General features: G+C 33.1%; 1 protein-coding gene across 2 annotated transcripts; it reads right to left on the bottom strand.

Annotated features, from left to right (window-relative positions):
* Positions 1-318: 318 nt before the first annotated feature.
* Positions 319-8,996, bottom strand: LOC18423610 (GDSL esterase/lipase At5g45910). 2 transcript variants are annotated; one of them, XM_020673835.2, is made up of 5 exons: positions 8,576-8,996; positions 7,485-7,706; positions 7,230-7,378; positions 5,188-5,464; positions 319-746 (listed from the first exon to the last, which is right to left on the bottom strand). In XM_020673835.2, exons 1-5 carry the CDS (start codon positions 8,820-8,822, stop codon positions 517-519), a joined length of 1,125 nt encoding a protein of 374 aa, XP_020529494.1. In that variant the 5' UTR covers positions 8,823-8,996; the 3' UTR covers positions 319-516. The 2 variants fall into 2 exon arrangements, with proteins under 2 accessions (XP_020529494.1, XP_020529489.1); XM_020673830.2 differs by having other exon boundaries at positions 7,230-7,384; positions 8,576-8,912.
* Between the last annotated feature and the right edge of the window lie 3,118 nt (positions 8,997-12,114).

The following is a 12,114-nucleotide window of genomic DNA, read 5'->3' as shown; positions in this document are numbered from 1 at the left end:
TGAAAATGATTTTATAAAAAACAAATCTAAAAGGAAATATTCTAAGCTTTCCAATCAAATAGGGCTTACAACAGGCCGAGCCTAGGCCAGGCTGGGCCAAGCCTATGATCAAAGATTAGATGCTCAAACCCTAACTTATGACATTATGAGTAAAGTTATTCTTGCAGTCCATTCAAATCCTAGTTCTTTAGGGCTGATCGAATTGGCCAGGTCGACCTGATTGGGCTACGCCTGACCCATTACTAAGCCTATGATTAAGATGAGATCCTCAAGAAAGCTAACGTTGACAGGCTTGGCCTGAAGCCCAATAACTGATCATGTTATGACGGGCCCGGAGCCCATATATACCAATTAAGATATTCAATACATTATAGAACTTTGTAAAAAAAAGGGAGAAATAACTAAGAAATTGAAAATAACTAAACCCCCACCACATCCACTAGACTTGTAATTGATCACACTTGGAAAATTATTAGAAACTTAGCAACTAACAATTGACACTTGAATCGATAGTCATTAAGCAGCAACACCAAGTTTGATGGGAGGATGCATGAATTCTCCATTCAACATGGCCTTGGCAATGAACTCATAAGCGGCTTCTGTGAGATGTAGGCCATCCCAATCGGCATATTGGGCCGGATATGTGCAAGCTTTGACCCGGGGACTTCCACACGTCTTTGTTATGTCGAAGTTGTAAGGCCCTCCACCTCCACAGCATGCAAAAAGAACTCTCTCCTTTGGAAATCCTAGGTTCATGGTCATAAAGAGCATTGGTCAAATCAGGGATTGATATTTTTATGAATTTTGAGTTTTTCCTATGGTTTCAACTTCCAACTTTGGGGATGGAAATTAATTTTGTAATTTGTAGAAGTAGATATTATGGCAAAAGATTATTTTCCTTTTGTGAGAGAGAGGGAGCAATGTCTTCAAACTCGGCTCGGGCCAGCGCCGATGGACTCGGTGAAGTAATGTAGAGGACCCATAAAGCCTTCGAAGTTTTTAAAAATAAAAAATTATAAAAAATAAAATAAATTTTTTGAAAGTTTGAAACAGAAAAAACTAATTTAAATGAGCTAAAAAAAGTAAAACATAGATATAGAAAAGTTTGATTTGCGGTTTGACATTTTAGAAAATAAAAATAAAAAAAAAGGAAGAAAATAAAAAAAATAGAGCATATGACAAAAAAAACTCGGCAAACATCATTAAAAAATATTAATTATATAAATAATTGTAATACATTGATCTCAGTAATTCATATGAAATTTTTTTTACGTTTCGTAGCATGCCCAAGTTGTTCATGGGCACTCAGCTCAAGAAGGGGCCAAGTCTGAGTAACTCACGGAAGTTTGAGTGCACTCCGCAAGTAGTTAAACATCGTGAGAGAAAGATAGGCCATTTTGCTAGAGAAATATAACACACTTGCTATGTGTGCCATGCACGATACAAATATATACATACATGCAAAAATATATATACATCATTATAATGAAACAAACATTTTTAAAAAAATCATGTTTGCGGCATTTGTATGAACTCAAAAATTCCACACACTTTCTCTTCATCCTATTAATTAATTCCAAAAAATATATTTCAAATTGGATCTTAGATATGATCAAAGTGAGTCCCCCCAAACATTAAATCTAGACCATCCATTTGTTAAATTTTATGATCTAGGCCTTTAAAAACTCAAAATCATTTTTTTCTTCTTTAATATTGTTCGCCTGATGATAATAAAGTAATCTAAAAAATCTATAAAGGGAAAATCTTTCTAAGGTCTAAATCTAGGTGTCTCACCAAAATGGACAGCCCGAATTAATTAGGCTAGAAAATACTTTATAGGGTGCATTTTTTATTTTCTCTTTTTGGTGATTGTTTATTAAAATTAAAAGAGTGTATATTTAAAAATTCCAGTCAAATAAATGAACCCTACGTGAATTTTGAAGATTATTTCATTATATTTCTATATGAAATCACGCTACAAAGAAAGAGAGCAATGTCCAATATGTAGCCTAAAAAGTGGTGGTAGACTATTTTAAGATTTAAGGAGTGCGGATAATGGAAAATTAAATTATAGTTTATATACTAAGGAATATTTCACTAATTATTTTAAATAAAAAAATATCTCACTAATTATTCATTCTTAAAAGAAAATTTATTACAAGGAAAACATTTCATACGCCCTTGGACGGCTATATTGGTTTGCCAACCCTCCATTTTGGGGTTTTAAAAAATAAAAGAAAATGTTAACGATGGGAATAGAGGGTGGGACGTTATGTTGAGGTAGGTTTTAGGGCCATTTACTTATGGGTGTTTGCTTGGTGCCTTGATACATGCATTCTCTTTAGTGTAATGAAAAATCCCATGAATTGAATATAACAATAAAATATTTTACGGAAAAGTATAGAATGAGATTATTTACCTTTGGTACAAGGTGGTCACAAATAATGTTGATTATTGAATGAGAAATTTGGTGGCTGCATTTATTCCATTGACCAAGCTCAAACTTCCAAAGAAATTTTTTCGAATGTTATGACACACCCAAGCTATCAAATTTCACATCGGATGATTATAAATAATTGTGACCACCTTGTATCAAAGGTAAATGGTCTCTTTGTATACAATCCCATATTTTATTGGGAAAATGACCTTTACCCTCCTCCCCAAAACTTTCATCCCTATTAGCCCTTTGGGTTCACCAAAATCCCTTGAACCCCCTGAAATTTGAAAGTTCGATACTGTTAGCCCACTAATTGTGTTTTTATCTATTTTTTTAAAAATTCGATTTTTTTTTATTTTATAAAATTTTTCGTTCTCTTTCTCTTCTGTTGCCTAAAACCAATCTTACCCCCGTGGATCCCACTCTATAAATTTAGACATACAAAAAATAATAATTTTTTATTTAGCATTATGACCTATTTTACAATTATATCAATATCGTTTGAACTTGAAAATTGATTAATCAAGATATTTGTTACTATTGTTGATGGTTATTATTATTTATTTATTAAAAAATTTATTAAGATACTTATAAGAGATAAAATATTTAACAATAAATTATTGTTGTTATTATAGTTATTAATTAATTATAAGTCATTATCATCAATAAAATTTATATAACAAGTTATAAAAAAAATATGGATGACTAATGTATGGGTTTGGCATTTTGTATAACAACAAGATCAAATTTGTAAAAAGAAAAAAATATATATAATTAAAAGGATATTGGTTCCAAAGTTTAAAACTTGAGGGGATGCAAGAAATTTTGGTTAACCGAAAGGGTTACTAGCAATGAAAATTTCAACGAGGTAGATAGAGGTTATTTTCCCTATTTATTTTGGCATTCAATAAGCACAAGTCGTCCATATATGAGAGGGCATATCTTACCCTTTAAGGCTTCAAATCAATTTTACATTTTAAATTGTACATGTGATAATGAGGAAATCTACAACATTTGGGGTGAAACTCGACCCCCTAGATCCTCAATGTAAATTCTTTCCTTAAATGATGGCCTCTATTCACTTCACTAGTTCTTAAATATGCCAATTTTTAGCTTCTTTATTCAAATTTTGGAAAAATATCTTCTTATATCTTATTTTTAGATTTCATTTATTGATAAACTCAAAGTTTGAAAAGATATCTTCTAAGCTCATGTCTACTTTAAACTTATTTTTTAATCTAAACAAATATGAAAAAGACATACTCTTTCTAAACCCAATCATTTCTCTCTCTTCACTTATATACTTCAAACTTCTCTCTTTCTCTCTCTTACAATGTCTCTCACTCTCTCTCTTCTCGTGCTTCTCCAAGCACCTCTCTCGATAACCTCTCATTTCTATGAAGCCCTTCTCTCTCTCTTTCTCTCTCTCTCTCTCTCTAGAGGTTTGGAATGATGGCCTTTAGAAAAGCCGTGTCTTTTAAGATTTATTTGGCCTAAAAAAACAAGTTTAAATTAGCTCAGGGGGTTAGAAGAAATAAAATCTATAATTTTTATATCTCAAGATATCTTTTAAAACTCTAAGTATATTTTGAAATAAAACCTAAAAATAGAAAATATGACGATATTTGCTTTTAAATTTTTATTTTAATGATCTTATCTATTGGACTAAAAGTATGAGCGTAACGTTTTAGGCAAAAACGTTGCCACTAAGGCCCCCAAAATGGAGAATGGTGAATACCATTATTATGGTATTAAAGAGCTATTCAATATGGTTTTCTTGGAGTTTGTGACGCGCTTCCCAATGATTGGTTGTTTAGGTAAAAAAAATGACACTCTCTCTACTCACCTTATATGGTGGAGCACAGATATTTATCATATGAGATATTGTGCAATTTCATAATTTACAATTGAATAATGATATCATACTTGAGTTCTTATGCCATGTTCCTATAGGAGCCTATTCCCTCGGGTGATAAAGCTACTTAAAATGGTTTTTTTGGGTCTGGAAAATTGGGATCCACTGAGAATCACCACATGCTTATATTAAAAAATGACTTTCATTTTAAGTTCTTTAACACTTTGATTTAGTTATCAAACAATTGGACGGTCTACATTTAATTTTACGATGTTATTTTTTATAAAAAGTATATAATTATGATCATCTTGTACCAAATAGACCATTTACCTTTGGTACATGATGGTCATAATTAATCTTGACCATTAGATGTGAAATAAGGTGACGGCATTTATTCCACTGATTAATTTCAAAGTTAAAAATAAATTATCTTGAACTTTGTGATACACCCAAACTATCAATTCACATCGAACTGTTATAAGTAATGGTGACCTGATTGTACTAAAGATAAATGGTTTAACTCTATTTTTTAAAGCTAACAGAGAGTGCAATTGAAATATTTTCCTTTAGTTCAAAGTCTGTCGCTATGTTGAGGACGGTACATCCCCAAAACTTGGGATCCTAGTTTTTTCAAAATATGTCACTATGTTGAAAATGGTACATCCCCAAAACTTGAGATCCTAATATTACTCTTATATTGAGATTTATCTGAGGGAGTAAATGGACAATATGATCCTAAAGGAGCACAAAAACTTTTGACATCTTAACAAGGATATTCTTAAGAGATGGGTCCCTAAACCTGACTCGTCCCCGCCATATAAAAATGGAAATAAAGTAAAAAAGCAGGAAACATAGTTCCAAAAAAAAAAAACGAATTGTAGAGAGATAGAAGTACCAAAGAGTGTTGGGGTTTCAACAAAGCGCATAGACATGTTGTAGTTATCAGCATAGATGATTGTGGCCTTGGGAAACCTCTTTCTTAATGCTTGGATTCCATCTTGGAGCTTTGAGTTGTAGTAGCTTGCAAATTCATTGAAACGGATTAGACATCCAGTGCTTGGTTCATATTCATCCTTGTTGTTTGTCTGAAAAACTGTGAGATAAAGAGTGGAGCACCCAGTCGGGAAGTTACCCGGCACGACAAGAGTTTTCGCACCCAGACGGATCAACACCTGCATTATTCAAACATTGTTCATAACCAGCAAACAACAATAAAAAACGTTAAAAATGAATTTTAAAGGACAAAGGATAATTCCAATGGAATGTACAAAGATGCAAGGTGCAGTGGTGTGTCTCTTCCTTGCCTAAAGATACTTCTGTTTTGAAGGAAGGCCCTTAGGATTGGCTATTAACACACATAAGGACTAATTTTTTGCCCTTGCAATTATTTTGCTAATTGACTCATAAATCACATTGCAAGGGCTAATGACTATGAAAATCGGTGACGACATAGCAAATGATTTTCAAGGATAGGATAACAGAAGTTGAAATACTAGATTGTATTATTAGATACCTCTCCAAATAAATTTTGGAAGGCTTAGCTTAAGTGTTCTAAGATCTTTAAAAGGGTAGGAACTGGAAGCTATCAAGACCTTTAGATTTATTAAAACTCATCATCATCATCATCATCATCATAGCTTTTTCTCAATTAATTAGGATCGGTAACGGTAGATTTATTAAAACTAAGTCTCACAATAGTAGAAATGATCATTTCGACATCGATTTTCTTCTTATATTGTTGTTTTCCTCCTTGATGACTTGCATATTGAATGACAAACAGGTTTTAAGTGTGATGGACTAGATTTATCCTATGAAGTTGTGGTAAATTCTAGTGGCTGCATCCTGTTAGCACTTAATAAATGTTGCATCTATGCTTTTAAGCTTAGAGATAGTAGTAATACACTTTGCTGAAGTAGAATTCAGGATAGTTGTCTTTTCTTTTTTTATTTCCTCCCAAGTTCGGATTACCTTTAAAAGAAACAAAATTCAAGCGGTATAGGAAATTGTATTACTCTTTTCTTTTGAGAGAGCTCTCAAAAAGGAAAGAGTAATACACTTTTTTATCTTATTTGAATTTTTTTTCTATTAAACTTTAGCTATTTGTTTTGGTGAATTTTTAGATCAAGAGTTAAATGTGCCCAAAATCAATTTCTTTTTTCTCTTTTGTGTTGTCCATCAAGTATTTTCTGTGATCAACCCCACAATTGAGGTTAAATAAATTTTGTTTGGACCAGGCTTTTGAAGGTGACGTACCTAGGCACGTCTGAAAAAAGGCGTATGCAAGTATTCCCATATATATACAAGCTCCATCAAAACACTCATCTTAGAGATGGATTTGGGCCTAAAATATTACAGGTTGACAATTTATACTAACGTGGTCCCAGTTTGAAAAAAAAAAAAGGATTTTGAAACCTAGAAGCAAAAAATTTTAAACCCTATTTTGGACCATTCATCATCATTCATTTTAGTTCGTTGCAAATCATCATGGATGCATTTTTTAGCTAAAAATCATGGATCTAAAACTGATGTATGTCCAAAGTGACTTAAGATATGTTTCTGATCGTAATTTCATCTCAAAAATGGAAGTTTGGAAGGAAGTTATATTTGAATTAGACATCAATGTATCTAGAGTGACAACCTAGGATGTGTTTTCATCCTAAGATTATTTCTCATATGAAATTTTTGAAGGGGACTGCATTTGAATTGGACCTCCATGTACCTAGAGAACCTTAGGTTGCATAGCCTTCTCTAAATGAAAGCTTGTAACAAGACCTCATAGGACCTCATTTACTTTTTGGTGCAAGACAGTTGAAATTAATTTTAACCATTAGATGTGAAATTGGATGATTGTATTTATTCTTTTGACTAAGCTTAAAATTCAAAAAAAAAAATTTCGAACTTTGTGAGGATTACATAATTTCTCTTCAAGAGACGTACCGAAACAGCTTCAGTGATGGCCTTAATAACATCAGGTACATAAGTTCTAGCTTCATGTAAACTCCTGGCCTGTAGTAAGGGATAATTGAAGTCATTCCCCCCAATCTCCCCAACTAGAAACAATGAATTCTTGAGATACCTTTTACAGTCTTCACCTCAAAAGCATCAACAAAGCCAGGAAAGCCATTAATTATGAGATGAGAGAGATAGTAGTCAATAGTTTATGGTGGAGAGAGAGAGGGAGAGAGGTCTTACCAGTGCCTGGATGGCACAATGAAGGCAGGAACTGTTGGAACCATTCTAGTTGGACACTAAGAGATTTGTTTGTCCACAGCAACCCCATACCTCTGCTTTCAAAATACGAGTAACTGAGAGCCGTGGCTCCGGCGACTGCGAAGTTCATACCCTTCCGAAAATCCTTCTTACTTTTCGACTTTGAAAGATAAGGAGGCAGGAAAGGGAGCCCCAAGGCCTCAGCTATTTACAGTTACCAAATGACAGTTACCATCCATGTTGGTGTTTTACTGAGCATAAAAATGTAACACAAAGGACATCTTTGTTTCTTGTGAAAGTGCTTTCAAAGGGCTCTAAGAAAGTTTATTCATTGGGAGTGCTTCTATAAGGTGGCAACAGGCTGAGCATGGCTGGCACAAGCCCAGCCCCGACCCGACCCTAGAGGTCTGGCCCTACTCAGCCCAGACCGAACCAAAAAGAGAAACCATCAGACATGACCGCTAATCCCGGCTTGGCCGGGATGACAAGGCCTTAGTTTCTAGCCCATGGTAGATTTAGTGCCAGCCACCCGTGAACTTTTTCTAAAAGAACTGAGAAACCGTTTTCACCCTCAAATAAATAGATGTGATCCCGCTCTCTCAAAAAATACTACTGAGTACTGAGAAAGAATGGGAACGTGCTTTACATTATTTTCCAGTGCTAGGAGCGACCTTTTTTCTTTTTTCTTGTTTCTTTTTTTTTTTTTTTTTTTTTTTGAAAAAATTACGAAAGGCCCTTAAAAAATAATGAAAAATACTGGATGCTCCATTTATAACTGAAAATTACAAAAAAAAATCGGTCAACACATGATATTTGTTTTTCAAAATTATCCCTTAATCCGATGATGGCATCATCGTACCCCATTTTAATTTTTTATTTTTTCATTTAGTGCAACAATAACTACCAGCTTTGCGTAAAACAAGTATAGAGAAGTATGAAAAGCGTTGGTGGAGTGCAAAAGAACTTAGAGATTCATTTCCCAAAGAGTTCTTTTCCACAAAAACAAACGCTGCGCCTAAAGCTGCACAATATAACATGCGTGAGGAAAGAAAAATAAAGAAGAGAGAAATTACCAAAGAAGTCTACGATTAAACGGCCATCAGAGCATCGACCGGTCGGTTTTTTGAAGAATGTTTGGCCATAGGGAGGGTTTGCTATCCCTATAAACGGATTGTCCCCCGAGAGGAGAAGGTTGCCGGTATCGGAAATCGAATCGCCAAAGCTGAACAAAGAGCTGTAGCGCCCTGTTTTCGAAGCAAAGGCAAGGCCATGGAGAGAGAAAAGTAAGAGAAAGAAGGTCAGAAAAGAAGGGAAAACCATCTCAGAATAGATGGGGTGGGCTGTTTGGGTGTTTGAATATAAAGAGAGGGAACCAACTTTTCCCACTCCTAATTAATTTGAGGCGTCAATGCATTGGGAAAAAGAAAATGAAATTCTTTTGGGTGAAAGAGCACCATGCTTTCTCACTCCTAATTAATTTTTGAGGCTTCGATTAAATGAGAGAGCATGAGGTGAAAACAGGAAGGCTCTTTCAAAGGAAAATCAAGGACGATAGTACCACGCTTTATCTTTTAAACCCACTAGTTTCCAGTTCGGGCAGTGGTTTCATACAACAGTCGTAGAGTAATATAATGCAATAATTTTCAAAAATTATATTAGAGCTATTTGTTTGATTTAAATTTTAAGATATACACTCTTTTCTTTCTAATGAATAATCATAACAAAGAAAAGTTTGAAAACGCAACCTAAAAAGTATTTTTTTAGCCCAATTGATGTAGGCCGTTCATTTTGGTGAAATGCTTAAATCTAAGCCTTAAAATGATCTTTTCTTTTCTTTTTTTTTTCAAATTTTTAGATAATTCTATTATCATTACATTAACAATACTAAAAAAGAAAAAAATGATTTTGCATTCATAAAGACCTAGATCTTGTTTATCAAATGGATGGTCTATATTCATTGTTAGAGGAGACTCATTTTTACCATTCATAGAATGTAAATTAATTTATTTATTTTATATTGACTATTGAGATAAAGAGAGTGTGTGCAAAATTTTGAATGTTATAAATACCACAAACATTATTTTTTAGAAGTTTAATTGTATTATACTATGATACAATCATTGCATGAAATCACTCCAAATTAGTTTTATCTATTGAGAAAAGAGAGAAAGAGATGATTGTGATGCTCAATGTGGAGCAGATACAAAAGTCTTTTATATTTTTTGCAATTAAAAGAATGACAAAAGGCATGTTGTTCTCATGGGAAAATACTGTCTACCCGCTCCTTCGGGTAAACTTTAAGCTAGAAAGTACGTTTTGACTCCAAATTTTGAGGTTTTAACTTTTTAAACCTACAGACCAACTTCCAAAAATGAGAAATTCATATCAAACATCCACGTGCCAAAAAAAAAACATCGTCCCAAAATTAAACCAGGGCATCTAATCTTGAGAGGGCACCATCTAAGTATCGAAGAACCGAAAATCATGGTTCTAAGGTGGATCCCAAAACTTCATATCAAAAAACTTCTCCCAAGTAACTCTTTTGCTTAAGGGAGTTAATGTACAATATGTTTATGTTAGAGCATACTACACCTGTTTTTAAAAAATATTATTATTTTTAATTTTTATATTCAAGTCTTTTTTGTGGTAGTTTATTTTTCCTAAATACCTCCGGGTTTGGTACTTGAACTTTCTCTTTTAAAAAGAATGAGCGGGCACTTGAAATAGTTGTATAGTTTTATTGAGAAAATATACAATTAGACCAGGTCACAATTAATCTTGACCATTAGATGTGAAATTGGGTGGCTGCATCTAATCCATTAACCAAGCTCAAAGTTTAAAAAAAAAAATTTCAAACTTTGTGACCCGCCCAAGCTATTAGATCTCATATCAGATGATAATAAGTAATTGTAATCTCCTTGTACCAAAGGCAAATAGTCCCATTGTATATAATCCTATTTTCATGTAGGTAAAAATATGATGAAGTATTGAGCCTTTCTTTATTTTTAAGCAAATAATGGGTTTAGCACCACTTTCTTTAAGTGCATGTGTATTATGCTCCTAGAGCAATATATTACAAACCGCTCTCTTATGAAAAGAGCTACTTAGGACAACTTTTTAGGTTTGGAATTTTGGGATCCACCCAAATATCACATGATAATTATTTTTAAGGAAAAGAGGAAAAAATGTATAAACCTCCTATTTATAATTGTAATTTCAAATAAAGCCTTGGATCCAAACAAAGCTCATGGTCCCCTTACCTTTTCCACTGCCCAAATTGCAATATGCATTTTTTTACTTTTTCCTTTTCTTTTTTAATTTTAATATCCCCATCATCCAAGTAAATTTTGAGATGATACATTTACCCTTCTTGTAAGGTTCAAGAGATAAGAGAGATTGAAGATTCAAGAGATGTTGAAAGAGAGATTGGGTGGGTAGGTGGCTGGGTGGGTTGGGGGGGTAGATAATGAGGTCAATCGAAAAATAATAATAGCATAAATACTGTCATTTGCATTATGAAAAAGATTTGGAAGGGGTTAGACATTATTTTCTTTTAATTTAGATGGGTTCTTGAGTCTTTTCATGGACCCAATGGTTTATTTAAGATTATAATTATAAGAAGTGGGGTGTATGTCTCTTTTCAGGAGACATATATAGAGTATTTTTTAGGCATGTATAGAGTGTGTTTAGAAGACAACGTTTAGTTATATGGGTGCGGTTTGTATTAAGCCTAGGCTCTAAACAATCAAATTAGAGCCTATCTTCAAATAGTGTTGAGAAATGCGGTTTCAATACTAAAATTTTTTGTGAAAGTATTAAAATATATTTTCATCTTTATTTATAAAGTTTAAAACTTCAAAAATAGTGTAGATCAATTGATCTATGAAAACTTGAAAATCTTGAAAATTGACGGTCCAAAAATGCGTTACAAAATACACTATTTCTAAAACTTGAAATCCATTTTTTTCTCATGGCCTCTTGATGTTGAGATGATCAATTTAAAGATATTTGAGCATCAAAACCAACTCTTCTAATGAATTTTTTGAGGTAGGCTCTGAATTGATTGTTTAGAGCCTCCGCTCTATATAAACTTTTCCCTAGTTATATATCCCAACAGACTAAACTTTAAGAAAATATTCTTTTTAAATGGATTGTGCATGTGCCTAAAAGATAATGAACAAATATAGAACACAGATTGTCTAAATTTTCAACCATCTGTTCTAAGTGTTTAAGAACACAAAATCCAATTTTATACTTGTTCTTATATTCGTCAAGTGATTTTTAGGTGGATCTCTAAGTCTTAAATATAAAAAAGGATGTGGTTTTTAGAGGCCTAGTCCTCAATAAAGCCTCATCTCAAAACCTTGCCTGGAAAACACTTCGGGCGTGGAAAACTACATCAATGGCTATAAAATCTATTTATGCTACCGATAATGAAATTTGTAGGTCAAAAAATGGTAGATGTCATAGATATGTGAATACATAAAAATGGAAAGCCTATATAATGCTTTTATAATATATATATTATTTTTAGGGTTTGAAATCCTAATTTTTTTTTCAAGATCAAGACGATCAATTTTAAGGCTTCCCAATGCCAAAACTACAATTTTTG

The sequence above is a fragment of the Amborella trichopoda genome, chromosome 8 (genome assembly GCF_054954075.1).
Source record: "Amborella trichopoda isolate Santa Cruz 75 chromosome 8, AtrichopodaSantaCruz75HAP2 v2.0, whole genome shotgun sequence".
Taxonomy (NCBI): Eukaryota; Viridiplantae; Streptophyta; class Magnoliopsida; order Amborellales; family Amborellaceae; genus Amborella; species Amborella trichopoda.
Note: the sequence above shows the minus strand (reverse complement) of the source record. Positions and strands in the feature narration are given on the sequence as shown.

Excerpts from the sequence above, each read along its gene's own strand:
- LOC18423610 (XM_020673830.2), bottom strand. The coding sequence starts at position 8,822 with ATGGTTTTCCCTTCTTTTCTGACCTTCTTTCTCTTACTTTTCTCTCTC. Across the intron at positions 7,707-8,575 it reads TTTAATCGTAGACTTCTTTG|CTGAGGCCTTGGGGCTCCCT; the intron begins GTAATTTCTCTC and ends AACTGTAAATAG. Across the intron at positions 747-5,187 it reads TGAAACCCCAACACTCTTTG|GATTTCCAAAGGAGAGAGTT; the intron begins GTACTTCTATCT and ends CCATGAACCTAG.